This window comes from Elgaria multicarinata, chromosome 8 (genome assembly GCF_023053635.1).
Source record: "Elgaria multicarinata webbii isolate HBS135686 ecotype San Diego chromosome 8, rElgMul1.1.pri, whole genome shotgun sequence".
NCBI classification, from domain to species: Eukaryota; Metazoa; Chordata; class Lepidosauria; order Squamata; family Anguidae; genus Elgaria; species Elgaria multicarinata.
The window spans coordinates 59,650,191-59,674,824 of record NC_086178.1 but is presented as its reverse complement, the minus strand read 5'-3'; the positions used below and the strand labels follow the sequence as shown (position 1 = coordinate 59,674,824).

At 41.8% G+C, this 24,634-nt stretch overlaps 1 protein-coding gene across 3 annotated transcripts in view; it reads left to right on the top strand.

Moving 5' to 3' along the window:
* The window catches only part of STN1 (STN1 subunit of CST complex), a 53,921-nt gene that overhangs the window by 15,876 nt on the left and 13,411 nt on the right, over nucleotides 1-24,634 (top strand). The window contains exons 2-5 of one of the 3 annotated variants that reach the window (XM_063131562.1): nucleotides 12,707-12,914; nucleotides 18,265-18,360; nucleotides 21,748-21,819; nucleotides 23,916-24,086. In XM_063131562.1, coding sequence (XP_062987632.1) covers nucleotides 12,782-12,914; nucleotides 18,265-18,360; nucleotides 21,748-21,819; nucleotides 23,916-24,086 — 472 coding nt within the window. In that variant the 5' untranslated portion in view covers nucleotides 12,707-12,781. The remainder of the gene's footprint in view (nucleotides 1-12,706; nucleotides 12,915-18,264; nucleotides 18,361-21,747; nucleotides 21,820-23,915; nucleotides 24,087-24,634) is intronic. The other 2 variants (XM_063131563.1, XM_063131564.1) reach the window with 2 other exon arrangements.

Sequence of the window (24,634 nt, the reverse complement as noted above, 5' to 3'; positions counted from 1 at the left end):
CTACCTGCAGGCTTAAAAATCTTAAAAAGACACGACACAAGAGGAAGAATGGACGTGGACGGATGAGGAAAATAGCACACGGTCTTTCAGGATGTACACTTTCAGGATGTACACTCCAGACGGTTCCTACCTGCAGGCTTCTTGTTCCCTGTAATGCCAAAGCCCAGAGGCATGATTTGTTGCTCATGAACATTGTAAGCAAACAGACCTTGTTGCACTAAAAAAAAAATCCTACCCACAGATTCATTTTGAAAGTATCAGGTCTAAGCCATAAGCAGCTGTCAGAGGGGAGCCTGGAGGGGACCACCAGGAGCTACAAATTGTACCAGAAGGTCAGAACTGGGGGTGAAGTCAAGATTTGGGGTTGAAGAACACACAGAAACATGGGTTGTCCAGCACCCTGGATCACATGGAGAGCCTCAAAAGAACAGGAACCTCTCTTCTTCAGACCATTGCCCTCCAAGAGCAAACAGTGACAGAAATGTGCAAAGGTGGAAGCAGGGCTAATGTGTTCGCTCTTCCTACATAGATTGAACACCTGAACAAAGCAACAGTAGATCCGAGAAGACTATTGTTGCTCAGGTGAAGTCCCAGCCCAAAGAGGAAGTCTCTTGTAATCCTTCCTGCGTAGGTCTAGAGCAGTCTAGTACGGCCTAATCTACGCCAGGCAGGATATAGCACTATGACAGCAGTATATGGTATGTGTCAAGGGGCCCCAACAGTTGTCAGTGCACTTCAACACCCCTATGAACCACTAGTGTGGCTCCTGCCTCTTATATACTGCTTTCATACCACTTCTATAGTGCAATATCCTGGTTGGTGTAAATTAGGCCTAATTCCAGAGCCCAAGAACACTTCCAGGAAGAGGCTCCAAACTGTAGTTCTCTCAGCACAATACATAGTGCAGCTGTATAAATAGCCCAATATTCCTTGTTATAGCTCTAGATGCTCCTGACAGAAAAATAACCAAAGATTGTGACAGGATCAGATAAATTCCCCAGCTTGCTACATCGTTCTTTGGGTTTTGTATGTAATACATCAGGCCCTGGGTACTTGGAGATTTATTATAGAACCTCACTATTCTGTTCAGCAGCCAGGTTTTGGGACAAAACATATTTACAGTCCCCAGAGCACTGTCCGGAAAACAGAGTTGGCTTCCCCCTATCAGTGTCATGAGAATACTAAGAAAGGTTCATTTCTCATATCACAGTAAAGCATCTGCAGTAGAACCATTTCCCTCTTGTTTTTTGCTTAATCCAACATTATAATTGTAACCCTGCGTTCATGTGTGGCAAACAATGTGGTCTGTAACTCAACCACCACTTTGTAATACATACACAAAGATGAGATACTGCATTTTCTGCTTTTGAGTCCATGCTGGGAAGCCACACCCAGGTGGATAACAGAGCAGCATAATACAAGATGATTATATTAGATATAGGAGACACAAATAAGAGAAGATCACAGCAGAAATAAGCAAGCATATGGACAGGATATGCTAGCGAGGGAGAAATGAAACCAAATTCAATGACCTTTATTTTAATTCTCTTTAGCTCTGTGTCTTATACAGAGCCTGGGAAGTGGAATGCACTAATTTCACCAGCAGCAACAGCAGCAAGGAAGGTATAAAATCTTCCCAAGCTGGAGGAACCGAATATAGCCAGTACTCCATTTAATCTTCCCTCCTGCAACATCCTTACAAATAAAACTCTTAACTCCTCTGATGCTTTGTCAAGGACTAATAAATGAACAAGAGACAAGCAATTCAGAAAGCACTTAAAAATGGGAATATTTCCGGCAGAAAGAGAAGTTTATTTATTATTTATTTATTTATTTAGAATATTTATATACCGCTCCCCATTGAAAAATTTCAGAGCGGTGTACAAGGTAAAATGAAAATAAAAACAGAGTAGAAAAGGGAATTTCAGCAGGTGTCAACCGAAGAGGGTGAAATTCTCCCTTCATCACAACAGCCAAAGCTACACTAGCTATAGTAGAGTGGCCAGATACAAAAGAGGGCAGGGCTTCTGCAGCTTTAACTGACACCCACTGAAATTCCCCTTTCTACATTACTGTTAAAGATACAGGAGCCCTGTCCTCCTTTTCATATGGTTACCCTACTTTAAGGCACAATCCTATGCATGTTTAGACGGGGGGGGGGGGGGTGTTGAAGTCCTACAAGTCCCAGCATGCCCTAGCCAGCCACAATAGCTCTGGCATGCTGGGAGTTGTAGGACTTTCCCATCTAAACATGCCGGAGGGGGGGGGGAGGAGAGGAGGTGCTTACCTGTGACCCCCACCTGCACCAGGGGAATTTGACCCGGAGTGGGAGGGGAAGGAGAGGAGGTTCTTATCTGCTTCTTCCTTGCAGACTTGGTGGGAAATGGCGTCCCATAACAGGAAGTGTCGCAAAGGGCTATTGCGACACTTCCTGTCACGCTGAAAAGTGCATTTCCCACCAACCCTGCGACGAGGAAGAAGGTAAGCACCCCCTCTCCTCTCCTTCCCCCACCTCCGCCCAAGTCAGCTGTGTGTGTGTGTGATTCTCTAGCCTCCTGCAGCAGCAGAGACCAGGGAATAACACACACACACACACACCCCAGCGCTTCCCTCGAGGATAGGGAAGCTCCCCGTGCCCCCCCACCCCAGCGACTCGGGCCCCCTCTCCTCTCCTCCCCCCCCCTCTGCCCAAGTCAGCTCTGTGTGTGTGTGTGTGTGTGTGTGTGTGTGTGTGATTGATTCTCTAGCCTCCTGCCGCTGCCGCGGTTGGCAGCAGCGGAGACTAGGGAATAACACACACACACACACACACACACACACACACACACCCCAGCGCTTCCCTGGATAGGGAAGCTCCCCGTGCCCCCCCACCCCAGCGACGCGGGCCCCCTCTCCTCTCACTCCCCCCCTCCGCCAGGGTGGGGTAAGGAGAGGAGAGGAGGTGCTTACCTCCTTCTTCATCCAAGCTTCATGGGAAATGGCGTCCCAACAGGAAGTGTCGCAAAGGGCTATTGCGACACTTCCTATTACTGTAAGGACTCCATTTCCCACCGTGCCTGGAACGAGGAAGAAGGTAAGAACCTCCTCTCTCCCCCACCCCGGCTAGGGCCCCCTCCCCCCCCCAGCGCGCCTCGGCCTGGTCCCTGGGCCCCAGCTTGCCATCGTCGTAGTTCCTACGGCACCGGCAGGCCGGGGCCCAGAGATCTCCCCACCCCAGCGCGGCCCTGTGCGTTCCCTGGGCCCCGGCCTGCCGTCGCAGTAGTTGCTGCTGCAGTGGCGGCGGCGAGGCCCTGGGAAATCCCCAACCCCCACGGTCCAGGTCTCCGCTGCTGCTGCGGTAGGCAGCAGCGGAGGCCAGGCAAACTCCCCCCACGGCAGGCCCCGGGTTTCAATTGAGCGCCCGGCTCCATCCGAAGCCGGGGGCTCAATTGAAACCTTCGGAGACAGGCCCAGGTTTCAATCAATTGAGCGCCCGGTTCCACCCGAAAGCAAGGCCGCAATTGCGGCCTTGTTTTCGGGTGGAACCGGGCGCTCAATTGATTGAAACCTGGGCCAGCCGCCGACGGACAAGGTGAAGCCGGGGTGTGGGGGGCGACTTCCCCCCCCCCCCGGCTTCCCCCGCCGCCACGCCTGGTTCCCGAGAAGCCCCCTCACCCCACTTACCTGGCCCGACGGGGATGAGCGCCGGCCGCGCTCTCCCTGCTTCTCCCTCCTCTCTCTGGGGATTCTGAAGCTCACGCGCATGCGTGAGCTTATCAGATTCCCCATTGAGAAACATGGGGATTTTAAAAATTAATTAAAAATTGATGGAACGGTCTTTCGAAAAAAGAAAGGCCATTCCATCAATCGGATAGATAGGGGAATTTAATCCTGTTTATGGATTACGCCGGGAGGCTTCCCCTTTTGCGCTACGAGTGCGCAAAAAAAAAGTCGCCACCTCCGAGAAAAACAAAGCAGATTGTGACGGACAGACTTTCTCTCCCTTTTTCTGCTTTAAACTCCCACCCAGACCTCAATATTTCAGGAATCTCCCTGAAACGCGCAGGGAATGTAAAGCCAGCATTTCTTTCTGGCAGTACCGCGTTTCAGAAAGATTCCTGAAATATTTTTCATTTTAGGACCCTAAATTCCCCTTCCCCCCCCGCTAATAAATTATAATGGTAGAATGCTCAGATTACTGACGGGCCTTAACATACAGCAGCCACGACTGTGGCTGCTGTAATAAAAAGCAGGTTGGAGAGGGAGCGGGGTGGAGGAAACATACAGGGTTGCAATCCTGTGCATGTTTAGACCGGAGACAAAGTCCTACAACTGTCAGCAATTGTATGACTTTTTTCTGTCTAAACATGCATAGGGTTATACACCTGTGTGTATTGAGGTGTTGTTGTTTATTAAGCTGCTGGCTTTAAAAGGGGATTAGACAACGCCATGGGGGAATAGGTCTATCCATGGCTGTTAACCATGACAGCTGCATGGAACTTCCAGGTCCAGGGTCTGAATAGAAGATCCTGGGGCCAAATAACAGGGAGTGCTTTATAGGGCATGAAGGCTTGTGGGTTCTACGAAAAATGGGGATTAGAGGGCTGCTATTAGAAGCAGAATGATAGGTGGACTTCTGGTATGATTCTGCAAAGCTCTCTTTTAGTTTCCATGCTGAGAACAAAATGAAGTTTGAGAGGATAACTAATGGATTAGTTTTAAGATAGGCTAGTGGAGCCCTCCCCTAGTGGCATCCAGATGTTTTGGACTTCAGCTCCCATCAGCCCCAGCCAGTATGACCAATTGTCAGTAATGCTGGGAGTTGCAGTCCAAAACATCTGGTGGGCTCTAGGTTGGGGAAGGCTGAGCTAACGTAATGTTAAAGAACTTAAAAAGAACTTAAAGACAAACTTACTTAGATGCATGAAGTTCTTTTTATTTGTTACAGTTACATTACTTTAGTCCAGAAATAAAGCTGCCAGAAAACTTGATAAATAAAAAGCGTTGCCTCTGATATCTAATATTTTGTTACTGTAATAGAGTTGCAATGGTTTTATGCAAGAAACATCCACTAGTTTTAGCTTATTCCCCAGTTTTATAGTTGCAAAAGAAATGGTGCAATACTTGTTCATCTTTGTTCCCTTCTTAAGCTTCATCTCCCCATCAGTACCGTATTTTATTTCCTGTTCCTGGGAAGCATATATATGTTTGCTTACCATTTTCAGGCTAGTTATGAATAAGTATACTGTCCATTTGTTCACCTTTCTAAGCAGGCCTACTTTTAGCTTTTATCCCAATTTCCTAATTAGAGTTCTGATATTTCCTATTCTCCAATTTTCCACATCTTTTCTAGGCTCTTCTAAGCTTGCTAATTTCTTTAAAGTAATCATCTCTTGGAGCTAATAATAAGGGAGACATTTATGCTCTTCCCCCTGTCTGTTCCCTCTGACGTGGGAATCACTCTCTCCTTTACTGTATGTGATAATTTTTATTGGTTCATTGTTTAATGGAAATTGCTTCTCCAGTCTTTCCTAGTGCTTGCTGTTTGGTACTACCGTATTTCTTCGATTGTAAGACGCACCCCATTTTTAGAGATGTTTATATGGGGGGAAAAGTGCGTCTTAGAATTGAAGAAATAGGGTACTATCTTACTCCATCTCTTTCTTGATGCTTCATTCCTTATTGAAAGAATGTACCTTACAATGATAGTGATAGGATTGGTAAGCCTTATTCACTATGTTTAAAGCCGTGCTTTAAGGTGTCTTCTGAACACAGCCCGACTTTCTGGCTTAACCACCATGGTTAAAGCCACGGTTTGAGGTGTCTTCTGTGAATGGGGCCAACATAAAGTTATACTGTTGACAGTTCATAGTCTGAATGAGTATAGGAATGGCATGAATCTGCTCCTTCCTGTGCCATCAACGACTCCACCCTGTTTTGGCTGTTCCACTGGTGCAGCAGATAGAGTAGAGTTGTAAGGGCAGGTTTCCAGTCATGTGGAGAAATCCCTATGTGCCTACACCCTTTTGAAGTTCATAATGGCCCCAGTCATCCAGCAGGCTTGATGACTAAGTGGGGACTAGAACCCAGATCTCCCTCCTCCAAGTGTCATACTCTTTCCATTCCACTCTTTCCACACTAGCTCAGTTTTTTAGTCTGTAAAGGTATTACATGGCTTAAATAACTCACATGAAATTGTGTGCTGCAAATGTAGGACTACTGCTTTCTTACCCTCCAAGTATTCATTAGGCTTTTGTCCAGATCAGCACAAGCTGATTTGCTTTGTTTGTAGCTTTAATATCTTCACTAACTTGCATAATAGCAAGGGTTGGGAAAGTATTAAGGGATGAAGGCACAAGATTTTCGAAATATCGAATCTAAGTGCCACTTTTCACCTTGCAAATACTGATTGTGCTTCTGTCTACTCCATAATCTTGTTTTTCAAACTGACATTATGCTCTTATGACATTATGGGTGAGTTATAGAGTCTCAATAAATAGCTTACTCCATTTATAGATTGTTCTTTATTCTTCATTTTATATGTATGAGTCATTCAGTTCCTAATTTGAATGTTGCTCTAACAGGTTGCAAGAGTACAAAAGGCCGATTGAACACTGAGCACATGGAAAGGCAGTAAAACCATGCTGTCTCTGATGCACGTGTTTGAGGTGGTGTGTACGCACGTACGCACATCATAATGTGTGTGTACCTGAGAATACACAGCCTTTATCCCTGAATATTGGGGTAAGACACTTGTATGTGGAAATGAATACACTTATTTGCCTATGGCCCAAGTCTTAGGTCCTGCTCATTTGTCCTGTGATCAAATCAATCATATTTCTACTGCTCCAATAAGCTGCTACACTGGGTTATGACTGAAACTCAGTTTGTTGTGCAGCTATGGTGGGAGAAGAATTCAAGCCCGCTCCCCCACATAGCACCATACAGGTCTAGCTGTGGAATATATACACTGGTCCTATTTAGTAGGAGCCAGAGCTATGAGTTCGTGATTCCTATTAGAAGGTTTTATTCAAATCAATAAATATCTTTTTCCTATGTTGTCTACAGAAGTTCGGTGGGGTTTTTTAAAGTATCTTGAGGAGAACATGTATGCTTTATGGATGCTTCATATGCAATCCTATGGACACTTACATGGGAATAAACTCCATTGATCACAGTGGGACTTATCATATGAGGGCTGAGGATGTATAAAAGGTGCTTGTTTGAATGTTTGACTCTTGCCCTTTATGGGTTATTGCACTTAATAGTAAGAGGATCTCTAGTTGGGTCCAGGAGGTTGTAAATTCCCCTTTGAGAGAGGAGGTGCTATCAGCATCTTCAAAGGAGGCTGTAGTTGGGTCACTCTTGATGAAGCCTGACCAGGATTTGGATGAAGTTAACTATAGGCTAGTTTCCAACATCCTCTTTCTGGGAAAGGTACTCGAGCAGGTGGTTGCTAATCTATTCTTGACACTCTTGAATTAAACTGATCATCTGGATCAGTTTCAGTCGAGCTTCAGCCTGGTTTTGGAATGGAAACTGCCTTGGTTGCCCTGTGGGATGACCTTTGCTGGAAGAGGGACAGGGGAAGTGAACCCTCTTGATACTCTTGGGCTTCTCAGTGGCTTCCGATACCATTGAAACGGTTTGGGGCCAGGTTATTTGAAGGAACATCTCCTCCCATATGTGCCTGCCTGGACCTTAAGATCATCCACAGGGGTCCTTCTTCATGAGCCCCTGCCAAAGGAAGTGAGGCAGGGGGCTACTAGCAGGAGGGCTTTCTCTGCTGCGGTACCCCGGCTGTGGAACGAGCTCCCCAGAGAGGTTCGCTTGGCACCTATAGTGTATTCCTTCCATCGCCAGCTGAAGACCTTTTTATTTTCTCAGGATTTTAACACCTAATTTAACTTAAATTTAAACTTTGCTGTTTTAATAGCATAGTTTAACCTATATCAATTTTTGCTGTGTGGTTTTATCCTGGTTGTGCTTTTTATACTGTATTTTGTATTTGTGTTTTTAACCTGTTGGTTGTTTTATGATGGTTTTAATTTTTGTGAACCGCCCTGAGAGGTTTGGCTGTTGGACGGTATAAAAATGTAATAAATAGATAAATCATGGTATCATTCTGGATAGGCAGTCTGAGCTGGTTATTGAAGGTACTGTGCCACAGTGGTTCTGCTCCTATTTGGATTGCTGATTCTAGAAAGTGGTGCTGGGGTATTATTGTTCTGTGCCTTGGCGGTTATGCTATGGGGTTCCACTGGGGTCTCTCTCTTTTTTTTTTACCATGCTGTTCAACATCTACATGAAACTGCCAGGGGAAGTTCTCTGGTGATGTGGGCTGATGTGTCACCAGTATGTGACACATCACCAAGCTCTATCTCTCCTTTTCATCAAATCTAGTGAGGCAGTGGGAGTTCTGAATCAGTGCCTGTGCAGTAATGAACTGGATGAAGGCCAATAAACTAAGACTCAGTCCAGACAAGACAGAGGCATTGTTTATGGGTGATTTTTCTGCCTTGATGAATGGTGTTCAACCTGCTTTGGAGGTTGTTGCACTTCTTCTAAAGAATCAAGTTCATAGTTTGGATCCAGCATTGTCATTGGAGGCACAGGTGGTTCTGGTAGCAAAACCAGAACCACCTGTGCTCTTGGTAGCAAAGAGCACCTTTTATCAGCTACCAACTACAGCTCTATCTGCACAGCTTCTATCAGCTACAAACTACAGTTCTATCTGAACAGAGATCGCCTTGGTACAGTCCATGGTCTGACAACCTCTTATTTGGATTACTGCAGTGCTTTATATGTGGATCTGCCTTTGAAAATGGTCCAAAACAGAGCCGTGACATTGTTAATAGGACTAGTTGATATGATCATATTATGCCAGTATGTGTTGATCTGAACTGGCTTCCACTTTGTTTCTCAGCCCAATTCAAAGTTATGAAATTAACTTTTAAAGCCCTGAACGGCTTGTTACCAGGTTATCTGAAGAATCATCTTGCCCCCTGCACAGATCAGAAGATCATCTTTAGAGGCCCTCTTCCAGGTGCCCTCATCAAATGAGTTGAGGTGGATGGCTACTAAGGAAAAGCACTTTTTCAGTGGTGTTAGTCCAATTTTGGAATGGCCTTCACAGAGATTCAAAGATTAATTCTGACCACCATCTCTCTCTTTGATAAAACAATAAAGTGCCTGCCTTCCTGTCTTGAAGCCAAGACAGGAAGGTAGGCTGGACTGGGTGATAGACAGATCAGCTCACTTTCATCTGATGGAATAGATGAGTGCAGGTATGCACTCTCATGCAGGTATGCACTCTCATGCCTGCATGGATTTGTCAAACTGGCTCTCACACACAAAGCTAATTCATGATTAAGACCATCCAGTAAGGGGAAAGAGATGCTGCATCTAATTTGTTATATACCACATTAATAATAATTGTTTAGGCCTACTTTCTGCATACTAGTATGCCTTGCACTGTGATATTCAAAACATCCAGAACAGTACAAAATCTCTATTTATTAGAATGTAAGCCTATGCGGCAGGGTCTTGCTATTTATTGTTTTACTCTGTACAGCACCATGTACATTGATGGTGCTATATAAATAAATTAATAATAATAATAATAATAATAATAGTACTGCTAATCATGCAAAGTTTTAAAGCATTGGTGGATTTATGGCTATTTTATTATCCCTTTGCTCTAGATTATGCTTAATTGCTGAGGTTCCTAATGCATGCAAGGCAGATCCTATATAGGTCATTACCTAGCTGAAGGACTCAAGTCACATAGGTCTCATGGCTTACAAGCTTTCTTATTCAGCAGTAGAAACAATCCCCTGGAGAAGAGCCCTTGTCATGTTCCTCCAGTCCAATCAAAAGGACAGAAGGGATTTGGAAGAGAAAATGGAACATGTTAGGAAGATGTGTCATATGACCATAGGTTTTCAAACTGCAAAGGAGTCTTGTGTCACCTTAAAGGAAAAAAAGCCTATTTATTATGGTGTAATTTTTGTGGATTTGTAGAGTCACTTTGTCATGTACATCCGGTGGTATGGGCTCTAGTCCACAAAAGTATTTGTGCCATGATAAATCTGCTTTGTATCTTGCCACAAGGCTCCTTATTTGTTGAAAGACTGACACAGCTACTATTCCTGTAGCTACTGTAATTCATATTAACTTGCTTTATGGCTACAAATAATTTTGTGGTTTGCCTCCTCATTCTTATTTGAATAAAATGTAAAGGCTAAATGAGAGATCTACATTCTAAAGGTAACAAAATGTTTTCTTAATATGGCAAAAGAAGCCATTTATTTCAACAATTTACTTGTGCTTTTATATGATTACAGCTACCACCCCACTCCACTTACTAAAATGCATATTTAAATGCAGACTGTAATCAGACATTAGCAAATGGAGCCATTTATTTTGATTTCAGTATACCAGTTTTTCCAGGTTTTGAATAATACCCTATTTCTTCAATTCTAAGACGCACTCCCCCCCCCCATATAAACATCTCTAAAAATGGGGTGTGTCTTAGAATCGCAGGTGTGTCTTAGGGCTTTTTTTTTCTGTTGGTGGTACTGAAAATAGGGTGCGTCTTACAATCGATGGTGTCTTACAATCGAAGAAATACGGTAGGTTAATAGCAGACGGACAACGATAATATAGGATTGGGGAGCCCATGCCTAATGTCCATGACCTGTGACAGGACAAATGCAGTTCAAGGCTCCATTTATCCAGAAGCAAAGCTAATTGGTCTGCAGCTACTAGGATAGTAGTATGTTTACATGTTTTCTATAGCTACTTGGATGGCAATATATCTGCATGTTTTCTTAAATGTTTAGGAATGCAACCTATCAGAAACAAATACGTCTGTAGTTCACTTCATCTGCAAAGTTGCCGTAGAACGTTAGAAGATAAAACCTACATGTTTATATGGCACTGTCTTCATTATTATCTCAAAATTTGGTCAAAACTGAATAAGATTTGTGAGCTCTGACGTTGGAATGTTATAGGTGTTTCTTTTGATTGCTTCCAATGAAAAATAGTACCAGGTCTTTTCTCCAATTAGAGAACAAAACAAATAAAAACAATGCCTGCTCTTCCAGTGGGTCAAAGGAGGATTGTGCAACACATGGAAAGCATGCCAGGAGCTAAACTAATTAAGGGAAAGCCTGTAGAGAATGGAACTAGTCATTATGTTATAACTGACATTGTATTTCTAATTGCTACTAATGGTAAAACGTTGTCAGCAAGGAAGGGAGCAACTGTAACTTGATGTGCGGTTTTGGACGGTGGGGTGCAAAGCATGCTGTGACCAGTCTGTAGTCCTTGCCTGAATGCCATATCTTATGCCTGACCCTCATTTCTGAACTCAGACCTTTTAGTTTCCTTCTCTTAGCAGACAGTTGGTGGTATGTAAAATGCCTGGAATGGTTAGCCCCGATTGTACTCGAGTTCCACTATCTACATGCATGTTTGACATTCTGAAAGCACCTCAAGGAAGACTTCCCTTTGCAGAAACCATATTGATTCTTCTGCATTTTCCTTTTCTGTATGCTTAATTACTCTATCTTTAATAGTGCTTTCCACCTATTTACCCAGAAGTGAAGCTAACTGGCCTGTAGCTACTGATTGAAAAAATTGGAGTCAGGTTCGCTGCTTTAAAAACCTCTGATTCAGGGCTTGACTTTTAGGGATAACTTGTATTTTTGATGTCGGGGAGAATCACAAATACCATATTGGCCGGGGGGGGGGGGGGAAGGATCAGTAATACCATATAATACCATTCTTTAAGGACTCTTGAGTGGATGCCATTTGGACCCAGTGACTTGTTAACTTTTAATTTGTTGGTAAGTTGTATCATTTCATCTCCTCACCTCTGTTTGACACAGTTCTTCAGACTCCCTCCCTGAAAAAAGCCAGCTCAGATGCTATCCTTATCCTCCTTCCACTCCTTGATAGTCAAATTCTCCAACTGTTGGCCAGTTCCTTGTTTCTGAAATATTATGAAAAATTCTTATTGTTAGTCTTATTTACCTATTTATTACATCCACCTTTCCCCAAAGAACAGATTCAAGGTGGCTTACAAAGCAGACCATAATACAGTATTTTAAAGGGTATGTAACAAATATGCAACACCAATGTTAACATGCCAGGGCAGAGGATAAATAAAAATCATTTCTGCAAAAGCAACACAGCATCAATCAAGATAAGCCAAAACGGGGGACTCCACCAAAACCCTTCTTAAATGTCTATATTTTCTCCATCCCCTGAAGTGTTGGGGTCAGATAGTGGGTATCTGTCGGGCTTCATAGGGTCAAGGAATCTGGAGTAAGGTCTCCAGTGATGATGAGAGCATGTGGGGAGGAGCATATGGAATAAGTCTTAATGTTCTTAGTAATCTGTTCCTCAAAAGACATTTTGTACATGCTTTGTCATTACCTTGTTTTTCCAGTTTGTGCTTTTTTCTTTTCTCTTCATTTGGGCAAGGCTTCTATTTTCTTAATGGAAGAGTATGCAATAAAAACGAGACACTCTCAGACGAATGTAATTTGCCCTCCTATCATTATCATTTCTCTAGGGTAGTGTTTCTCTCTTCAGCAAAGTTAGTGGTTATCTATTACTGTGAACTGTTAACTATTGAAGTTCTGGGGCTATGATTTATTTATTTTCAAGAGATTGTTGTGTCTGAGGATTTTATGTCATGTATTTCTCTCCCACCCAGTTTTGCAAACATTCCCTCAGAAGTTCTTTGTGGTTGGTCGATCCATTCTCTTGAGGATAAATCATTCATTTCTAAATGTTTGCTGGAGCCACAGAATTGGAAGAAGAGGTCCCTTTGCTGTTATGGGGCTTGGATCCTATCTTTTCAGCCTTTGCAAGATTGTACATTAAAGACATACTAGATATGAAAGAGTCTAAACAGGTTCCAGGTAAGTGGTGAGATGACTATGAAATGTTTAACAGCATCACTTGCTTTAATGAAAAAACTAGCATTACTAAACTGTAATGGTTGACAACGTGATCTCAGATGTCAACCTTTTTCTCCCTCCTTTCTCCTTTCCTTCTGTGAAAGAAGCTCAGGGGCAGGATAAGACAGGGCAAGAGAAAATGAGAGGAACCTTCTCCTTGTGTATGTCAGGTCCCTGTCTGTTTTCCCCAGAGTATTTGAAGCACATAAGTCCAGCCCTTCCTAGTGTTTCCTGGCCTCGTACAACCTTCCTCAGCAAGAAGTGGGAAGGAAGGCCAGCTGAGTAGACCACTCCAACAAGAGGGGGTGTTCCTTCTGCCATGGATGTGCTGAAATCTCTCCCCTGGCCACCCTATCTCATATAGTGTGATGTGAAGCTGGTTGGGGGGTGGTGAATATGGTGCTGGAGTTGCCAGCAGGTCACTAGATGGAAGGTCTCTTCAGTTTCACCCACAAAGTGATCCACAACTAGGTGCCAGTGAGGGTCATAATTAATTTAAGTACCCTTTTCAGAATCAGTGGGTCAAAACGCATGCATGGTTGCATGGGTTAAAGTGTGGGATGTGATTAATGTTTTTTCCATTATCATGCAAAGGTTGTGGTTTCAGAGAGGGCAAAATATATCTGAATCTCTCTTCCCTGCTTGCAGTTTACTATTCAGCCAGTAATTGCTTTGTCTTGGGAAGTGATTCCGGCAAATCAAGGATTACATACTGAGCATGAAGACAGCCCATCACCACATAATCAAGCACATGTGACAGTATCAGTGAGCTAGTTCAGAGTGAGGGCAATGCTCCATTAGGTGCCTCACCACTGAAAAGGTCTGATTATAGCTGGTGCAATAAGGTGCAAGCTTTTGTAGAAAGTGGTTTTTACCATAGTGCTCAGCCTTGAAGCAACTAGACTCATAAGCTCAGTAGAAATTGATTTTCAGCATCAAATGGCTAGGCTTTTGTGCAGTTAGGTGACTTAGTAATGTCTCTTGTAGGCTAGTTACTTTGGGGGCTTTCTTTTTACAAGGCCTGGTCATCAAAACCACTAATCAGTATGGACATTTTCCCCAAATACCCCAGTCTAGCTTAAAATTCACGGTTTGGTCAAAATCTGTGCCTTTTTTTTTAATTGCTTCAAAAAATACACTACTTCTGGTGAGTGTGATATATGTGTTCTGTTTTGGAATGCACGTTCAGTATTACGTAGGGATATTAAATTTATATGGTGAAAACTGGAAGCACACATTTCTTTGAGATTCAAATGTGCCAACAACATGAGAAAAGCATAAATAATTGTTAACACAGAGCACTCATACAACAAGCACTAAAGAAAAGCTTGCCATCTATCTACTCTACCTTCCAGTATGCAGGGACAGGTAATGGAGAAGCTTCTAGATCTTGCAGATCCATGCCTCTTCTTCCCTCTCCCCTGCATGGCCCCTTTCAACCCTCCCTGACCTTTTCTAAGGACACTGTTGTGACCTCGGAAAGAGGAGCAGCAGCTGGGAGAGAGTGTGCGGAAGACCCACCATGGATCTCCTCATTCTGTTCTTGCACTCTCATAGCTCCATCTACAGGTGTGGAGGAGGAGATCTGCAGCATCCTATGGTGCCCCAAACACTGTTTAGGGGCTACAGAATTGTTCTGTTTAAAGTAAAAGATACAATTTAAGAAATTAATATGTCACCTGTAGCTAAATAATTTTGTATGATTTTACTTGTACGCCACCCTGAGATCCTTGTGATATAGGGCAGGATACAAGTGTAATAATAATAATAACTAATAATAATATAATATTAAAGGAGAAATAGTTCATTAAATTAAACTGTTAAATTCAATAAATATTTAATTTATTTAAATTTGCTTAATTAGTTGGGTTTATCATAAAAAATTAAAATAAAAGCAGACCTATTAAATATCTAAACAATAGTAACAGATAATTGGTAGGTTTTGAGAATTCGAAATAACATTAAAAGTGCCATTTATTGAATTTTAGAAGCTTATAATATTTTTTCCTGTTTATTTTTTTTAAAAGCACCATTGACTTACATGATTTCTCAGTTTTGTAATATATTTCCTTGTCTTATTTATAATGCAATTCCTTGTTTTCTATGTTCAGTTTTAAATAAAACAATATTAATACAAAAAGATGCATGCTATTCCATCACTGTTGTGTTTTAATCTTTAACAAAGCTCGTCTTTCTACTCTATTTGATTCTTTCTTGAACTTTATGGAATTAATTGTATACAATTGCTTTATATTTTTGACTCCCGGACTGTACTAATCTTTTCAAATTACCAGTTCATAATGTAAACATACACATTACTAGGGTGATCTCAAGGCAGGCTCTAGGCCAACCTTCCACAACCTGTAGTATTTTAGACTACAACTCCCAAGTTTCCTGACCCCGTTTTCTATGCTTGCTGTGGCTGATTGGAATTGAAGCCAAAACCACTTGGAGGATGCCAGGCTGTGAAAACTTGGTATAGGCAGTGATTCCAAGCCTCATCATCTCCACCGAGCATGACCAGAGGTCAGGAATGATGGGAATCACAGTCCAACTACACCTGGAGATCCAAGGTTGGGAACCACTTCTCTAGAGAAAACGTTTGACAGTTTTACCTCTGTAGCAAGTCCTGCAGAAAGTTCAAGACAAAGCATATGAAGACTAACTGTAAAATAGCCTAGGAAGTGTTTGCTAAGGAAATTGTAATTTGCCAAGCAAGCAAAAATGCCGCCGTTCCAATAAATAAAGCCAGATGGAGGATTGGAACCAATGATCTAGGGAGTTTGTGGGCTCTCCCACCCTAGAGGCCTTCAGGAGGCAGCTAGCTGGACAGTTCTCTGTCAGGGATGCTTACAGGCCCCTTCCAACTCTACTATTCTGTGATTCTGTGATTTATTTATTTGTTAAAGGACATTTTGATTTATGTCCAGCCATGATCTTTTATTAAAAATAAATAACTTAAACTTTTTTAAAGCAATGCTTCCTAACTGCCACAACATCAGGAAGTAAAAGAGAAAGGAAGGAAAAATCACTTTCTAACAGGGTGGTTTTGATTTAAATCAATTTGATTTAAATCATGAATTAAATCACGAATTAAATCACTACTCGGAAAGACTCAATTTAATCATGTGACTCCCCCCCCCCCCAAAAAAAGTGCACCTTTCCTCGCTATATTTTACACAACTCAGAGTTACCAAAGACTCATTCTTGCTGGTATAATCTTAATATTTACAGCCAGATGAAGGTTTCATTTTTAGAATAGCAACTTTTCAGATTAGTTTTACACTTATATCAAAAAAATACTGATTTGGTTATACTATTAGAAACACATTGATAGATAATTATGAAATTATTGCGAGGTGAACTGTTTCCAGTTTAATAGGTTAATCATTCATATTTGGACAACTTATCTGCTGTACTTTATTGGAAGGAGGAAAATAATCTTACAGGACAGCATGACATTATGAATGGATTAATGGAATTCATTTACCAAAAAATTTAAACAGCCTCATGCTACATAATTAAAAACTAATCCTTATTTCATGATGAATAACCTTTGGAGTATAATGTATCTTAAATAGAAAACTATCTTTAGCTAGATTTTTCCTCAAAAAGCATTTTATTAAAAAAAATCTGATTTAAACAAAACCCTTTTTTAAAAAAAAAATCATTGATTTTTATCCACCCTGCTTTTATAACCAACCTTTTATTATGCTCTCTGGTTTCTCTGTCACCACGCACCACACCTTATTTTTCCCATTAAATGTTGCTAGAAGCAATATACTTCGTCTGATTTCCTGTTCTATTCTACCCAATATAACTTATATCTTTTCCATGGAAGCCTAGGACTGACCTTTTGATTGCTCAAGAGAACCTTGGGCCCTTGCTCCTCAGAGCATGAAGGAACAATTACGAGCCTGGATCAGATTAGGCAAAACTAATGCTCAGAAACTGTATGCAATTTCCAGACAGGCTGGTTTTCCTCTGGCCAAGCTGCCTTAGAAATGAGTGCTGGAAGCAGACCTCTGGTTGAAGTAAAGTGTATGTAAGGCTGTATTACTAAGGGCAAAGTATCCTACTGCCAGCAACTAGGGTGAAGCCTCCACCATTCAAATAGGGCCTCAGCTCTGTTCTGGAATGGCAAGTGGGAGGGCTGGTGAATATGGAACAGCTGCCACATAGAAACAGCTGCCACATCAATCCATATTATGAGCTGCTGCACACAAATAACTTGCCATGTGGGAGACATCCACCATCGGGGAGAATGTAAAGTAACTTTATATGTTTGGATCCTGAGATACAAACCAGATGAAAGGGGGACACAGCTGTCTACTTGTCACACTGTAAACCTGCACCCTGTTCCTTGGTAAAATTGAAGCCAAAGGCAAGAGACTCCTTCAACAAACCAGAAAAATGAGCTTAAATACATTTGCATTAAATGCTTCATGTGTGCAATGCAGTCAGGCAGACTATAGTTGCTTTCGTAGTTGGAGGACTTGGATATTACCACATGGAATTCAGAGGCCTATTAGTTTTTATTTAAATATTTGTGATTTCATCAATTTTTAACAAATAATTTCAGTGTCCACTTTGAACCTGTAAAAGCTCCTAGGCAGGACTCGTTCCATAGAGCTGCTGCAACACAATTGTGTAGGTATAATTGGGTTTGCTAGTCAAGTCTCAAACGAGGTGGCCAGTGCTCTATCAGAAAACGGCAACATGAAGTGAATGGGACTTATGCCACTTGAATAAATTAAGGCCAGGAGTCGTGTAGCATAATCCAGGGCATGCTTGTTCAGAAGATAGTCCCACTGTTTCAATGGGGCGTTCTCCCTAGCAAGGGTACTTACGTAGAATAGCAACTTAAGTTTAAGAAATATACACTTTAATAACTTTCTCATCGGGTATTAGTATGAAAGAGTTAGATATTTACATACAGCAAATGGTCCCAATCAAAAAGGTAATTGGAATGGGAGTTAAACAAATTTAATAAGTGTCAGTTATTTGGAGGAGACTGAAGACAAGAATAGTCAAGCTGAGTACATTCCCACTGTAATCCTAAACCTCTAAATTGCAACAAATAAATGCCAGCCCATCTGACCATAGTGCCACTTAGCCTGCTGGCATGATTAATCCTTTGATCAATAGCTGAGGTCAATGGTGACACTTTTTGATAAAGTTAGAAAAAAAAAAGTACTGTGGATGGTTTTTGAATTGAGGAGCAAGCACTTTGGTGGTATAAGGAGGATTGTGAAATACAGGATATTAAAGAAACATATTTAGAAACATGTACTTTTCCCACCTCTTTTAGGTATATTCTTTTATAATCGACATCCAATAAGGCAGGTGGATATTGTTGGAACGGTGGTCCTAATGAAAGAACGAGATGCCTTTTATACTTATGGAGGTAAGAAGTTCTGATAACTGCTAGCTTTTTTTTCTTTCCACATTGGACAAATGGTGCATTGGGGGTGGGGAGGGAGTGGGGAAGGAAAGGAAAAGCTCTTGATGCTTTTTCTTAGCAATGAATAGCATGTATTTATGCTCAATGCAGTCTGCAAACTAATGCTAACACATATTTGCAAATTACCTATAGGCATATGTAAACAGTTAAAAGTGTGATTCTTTATATGTCTACTCAGTTAAGTGGAGCATACTCTCATGTAAGTGGATCTATTATAGCCTTGATGTCTTATAATATATAGATTGATGTGGGATTATCTCTGGGAATATTATCAAAATTGATAACCGGGGACTGATATTATGTTGGTTCTATTGCAATCCCTTTATACATGTAGACCAGCCTTCCTCAACGTTCTGCCCCCCAGATGTTTTGATAATATCAATAGAGGGCCAAATTATGGAAGGTACTCTGATGAAAATGAGACATAGAAAAGCATCCTCTGTGTACAGCACACAGGTGTAAACTTATCAATGCTGCTTCCATTCTGTTTCCCCCCCCCAGTTCTATTCCAGCCAATTATCTCAGTAGAAAAGAACTGAGTAGAGAATCAGAGCCCCAATTTTAACTTCTCTAAGAATCTATATCTTTAAAATGATTTATTGAGGAGTCAGTTAGCTTTTTAAAAGGCCACTTGAATCATTTGGTCACGTGCTCTGAAGACTCATTTGCACATACATGCAATCACATATCAAGCTTGATTTTCAGAAGAACATTAGAGAGAAGCTTTACCTTCTGAAACACAATGGACAAGGATAGACAACTAGTGCCTAACCTACACCTACTGCAGTTTCACAACAGAGGAGGGATAATTGTGAGGTTTCCTGCTTCTGTGATCATCCCTCACAGGGAACACGTGAGAGAAGTTTCCTGTGAGTAAAGGAGAGCTGTTGCGGGAGGATGTGCGCCCTGTGATGGTGCTTCTGAAGGTGTATCGGGAGAAGTGGGCAGGACTGGACAGATGGGTACGGGGCAAGGAATTTTTTTTTTTTTTTAGAACTCCTCCGAGCTGCACACCATTGCAAATACACAGAAACGCAGGGCGGGGATAGGTACTGTGTCGAAGATGTGCTCCTGCGCATCGATATGGTTGTGTTAAAAAAATGCACATGGTCAGCACCAAAACATGCCAATAGTCAATCAAAACTTGTGCTGAAAATGGCAGCCACTCACTCCTGCACACGTCTGAAACTACTGGACACGCCCGTGACAGTGGGTTGGATGTTTGCTGAGCTGGGAGCTCGCACCGAACAGCAACCGCTTTGGGAGGGGGGGGGGCACACCAGCCGCGGACTTTGGGATCGTAGCATTGTCTTAGGGCAAATAAGGTGCAGCTGATGTGCTTTAAATGAAATGCTGGGTGACAGCACTTGCTTGGCTGCACACTTTACTCCCTTTGCCCCAGGATTGCAGATCTTTTGTCTGTTCCAAGGCAGAGAGCGGGGATCTGGGTGCCTGAATCTCCATTCCTGAGCAGAAATGCTCATACCACTCTGCGTTGGACAGTGGTTCTTTGATCTGAAGGGAAAGGCTTTGCTTCCACCAGGCTGAGCTCTCCTTAGGACTGCTCTCTCTGCTTCCCCTTGTGTTCGTCAATCTTTCCCCATGTTCCCAAACCGTTCCTAGCTCTCAGGGTTCTTGCCAAGCTGCCCCTCCCGGTCCTTTCCTCCGCCACTACGTCAGGCTGAGTTGGCCAAAATAAGTTGTAATTTCCACTTCCTTCTCTCAGTTTAAAAGTGAGGCTCTGCTAGCTAGGAAGCTAGTCAGCCAGTGTTGCATCAGCTGGATCGAGTGCCCAAGCCTGTTGAGCGATAATGCTCTCCTCTGCTTGGAGAGAAATTGCAGCAGGGAGGGAACATGAATGGCTCTATTGCTTGTCTACTGGAAACTGGATTTTTTTTAAAAAAAATCTTAATGTTTATTTATATTCATGTTTTTCAAAGGAGGGTTCTTCTTGCAAGCCTTTAACAGTGCACAATCCACAACTGTTATAAGCACAAACTTGCTACAAAGTTTGGTCCATCTGGCCAAGTATCCTGTTGCTGAAAGGGGTCAGTAACTGATTTAAAGTCACAGGAAAATGACAAGAATGTCTAAATGTGACACAATTGCTTTAATAAAAATTTGTGGATGTCCAGCTTGTTGTGAACATCTGGCTCAAGTGGGAACTAAAATATCAGGGAACACGTAAGGCCTTTTCTGTCATCATTCATCTTTCTTTTGTGATCTCTACTCAAACTGCAGTTAATACTAGATGTTGTCCTGCCCCTCATACAATTTAGCTATCAAACAAAAACAATTCTTGCCTCTCTTGCATCTATTTTGGGAGATATGATAAGTTTTATATATTTCACAAGAAGGATCTCTGTGTAGTGACTGTTTCTGCAGATAATAGAACAGAAGGCATGGGGGTGAAGGGCACTGCTAAAAATAAAAATCTGTTAAAGTAAATTGAAATATATTCAAGCTATCAGACGACTGGCATTAATAACAAGTTGAATAATTTTATATTGGAATGGGGAAAGAGTCTTGCAAATGTCCACAATATAAAAAGTCATATTCATCTCTCCCTACTCCCATAACCCAGCTTAACCCCAGAGTCTTTGACCTGGCTCCCATGATACAGCAACCCACTGTGGTTCATTTTATCCATGGTGGCTATCACAGCATGCCAGGCGCCACAGGCACCATTTTGGCATGGTGCTCACAGGTGACTGGCTTGCTGTGGCTTGTCATGCAAACTCAAGCGACAGGGATTGTTTTAGGGTTGTTTAATGGTTGTCCAACCCTCGGCTTGTTTTAGGATTATTTGAGGGTTGTCTAACCTTCGAACAGCCTCTGCCACCTAGGTTCACATGACCTGACAAACCACGGCAAGTTGGAAAAATGCAAAAATGGCACCCACAGTTACCCAGTAAATTAACCCACCATGGACTGGGGTAAATTAACCCACCATGGGCTGTTGTGACATGTGAACAGGCTGTCCGTCTTTGATCATCTTCCTTACTTCTCTATTGTGAAGATGCTTCCATCACCACCAGACAAGGGCTATAAGAGGAAAAAAATGAAAGGATGATCTGTGTTGCATGTTCTCGACTTGGATGTGTTCAGTAGGTTTGCCACTTCCAATTTGTTAATTTGCTGCAGTAGGAAGTGTTGGAACAGAAAAAAGGGTGGGAGAGAGCTGGCAGAACTTTGAGAAATGGTTTGTCTCTTGAGTACAAAGAAAAATGCTATTGGTGAGAAAAAATGTTAGTGGCGTGGTCCAGTGAGAGATTTGTTCTCTGTAGTTCTGGAAACAAATTGACTTAAGTCACTGCTATTGTCTTCTAGTGGATGACGGCACAGGTGTTATAAGTTGTACCTGCTGGAAAAATACTTTGGCAGAAAAGAAATCTTTGTCAGGTAACATTCCAATGTATATAGTATATTCCATAATCAGGGTTGTTTTCATATGCTTATACCATTTTCCTGTTTGCTTTGTGATATTATTCTAAGCTTACTGTGATGACCAATAAAGGAACGGCTCTGAGATGCCTTCACTCAGCTTAATACTTCCCTGGCTGATGTTTAAGTTCAAGCTTTCAGATCTGGACTCATTATAAAGAGCCTCCTTGTTGTAGCTCTGAATGTATCTCCTCCACGTTGGTGAAGGAAGACTCTGAAAATGGGTGGTGCTTTGCTTGGTTTGGTTGCATTGCAAACAGCTCGCTTCGAATCCTAGCCAAATGATTTGAGACCTATTAGGTTCTCTTGAATGTAGCAGGCCGTGGCATCTTTTCATTTGCATATCTTTCCATTTGCATGTTTTGGTGTTTTTGTTTGTTTGGTTTTTGCTCTGTTCTTATTTTCTCTTACGCATTTTATGACCCAGACTTTAAAATGTAAATATATTCCCAAGTGATGAGTTCTTGTTTATGTGTAGAAGTTAATGTATATTCATAAACTGTAAAAATAAATGGACTTGGGTACACTTTTAGGCCAAGTGGTGAAAGAAGAAGCATATTTTTCATGCTTCATTGGTGATGACTTTCTCTTGTTACCTGCAAATACCTATGGCATGGCCAGATTTTGTTCCTCTTCACTTTCAAGAGGTCACAGGGGACTATAAAAAGCACATGATCACACAGACTCTTTGTCTTGTGGATCAGCTGTTCTGCTGTTTCTATTTCTATTCTTGGGCCATTTCTTGCTGCCCCAGTTCTTACTGCTGTCCACTGCTTCCCCAGCTAGTTTCAGTCTGCAGAAAATAACGACAGTGGTTAAGAAAATGTTGCAGTTTATTGCCTATTGATGCACTGAAAGTAGCTGGGAAAACCTACATTAGTATGCAGTTGGGATCAGATTGTTAAATATATTAGAAACCTGGAACTCAATGCTCTGTTTTGTTATGCCAGGAAAAAATGATAATACACATTGTCATTTTGGCAATAGACATAAATCACATTGGCTCAGCTCTAAAACCTAATGAGGAATTAAAGTCCAAAAAAGAGATGCAGAATATAGTAGACTGCTTGCTGTAAGAGTTACTTCAGACAGGCAGTTTTTCCAGATGGCTACAATTAAAGTTCATGATGCCCAGAATCAAAAATTGAATTTTAAATGGTGAACTAATAAGCATGAAGTTCTGTCAGAGTGCGTTTGTAGCTTGGCAGGCATCAGGAGGCAGCTTTTGTTTTGCTTCTAATAATATCAAGGCTCCTTTTATTTAGAGTGAGGTTTGCTGGAGGTTTTTCTTTTGGATTCTTTTTGTTTGTTAAAAGTTTGAATTGCCGTAGAGTAGCACTAAACAGAATAAAGAAGAGTAATGCAAATAGAGTGGCACTCAAAAACTATTGCATATATTGTAATTTGAGCCACCATGAGCAAAGGTCTATTCATCAGATGCATAAAATGGACAGGGACAGTAACAGTGTTGGATAGTACATGAACATCAGTCCAGCGTGGAGGAGGAGATGTGTTTTGCCATTCAGGAACGCTTCTGAAACAGAGATGCCCTGCATTCATCAGTCAGCTGAAGTTAACAAAATGGGTTTGAATATGCTGGCAACTGCTGATTAAATATTTAGATATTCTTATGACACGCAATCATGCGGTAGAAAGACTCATGTTTTGGAATATGTTATCACAGCAGACTAAGTACGCACTCTGGATTTCAAGGAGTTGTACTTTTAAGAAATTTTGCAAATAGTTATGTGAAAAAGTACATTCATCATAGAAAGGACTATATTATTCTGAAAGGCAGAACAAGGAACTTGATTACATTTCAAAAATATAGGCGTGGAGTCTAAAGCATGCGGAGTTTAATGGTTCAGGAAGCAACTTTCGCATGATGGCTGATTTCTGCTTAAAATTTGTCAAGTCACAGCCATAGTCAATATCTCCTTTTATACCCCCCTGTTGTGTGTTCTTTCATTAACAGTGCTACTTAAAGGTTACCTTTATAAGACAGGTATTGTTAATAAGGCAGCACTCTGTGAGATTGATTTATTCCTCCACAGATTTTGAATCTCATTCGACTACCTCAAGTGAGTTGGATCTAATTGAACAGATAAGGAAGCTGCAAGTAGCAGTTCGCCAAAAAACAAGGCTGGAAATTGGTGATCTCGTCAGAGTCCGTGGTTGCATTCGAATCTACAGACAGCAGCGAGAAATCAAGGCCTCCATGTACTGTGAGCAGTTACTCTTCCAGCAGTATGCATTTTTATCCTGACCTTTAAAGCTCCCATAATTGTAAGCCTGTAATTCATGTAAGTTGCGCCAAGTCCTCCCCCCACCCCACAACTGGGCCACTTTGAGTCTCTGATCCATGCCCCTATGAGTGCTGCTGTGGGTGACCATGTACAGCAGTGGTTCCCAAACTTTTTCAGGTAACCACCCCCTTGGTTCCACAAACTCATGCCCAGTGCCCCCTACTCTACACTATAAAAATCATTATTCAGAATATTTCAACGACCCACTAAGGAAGATAATAACAATAAAATTCAAAACAGTAACAATGAATTGAATATTTATTCAAAATCTGACGCACCGGCCATAGGCTTGCCAAGCGAGGGAGGGAAAAGAGAGCGAACGCCTCTGTTTTGCAGCCGGCGTGGCAGGGCACACCAAGCAGGGCATGTCTCTTCATTAGCGTTTTGGTGCTTTTGAAACATTTCAACTCACCGTTAAAAGGACTCTTCTTAAACGGTATTAATACATGTGTGGATTCTTCCCCTAT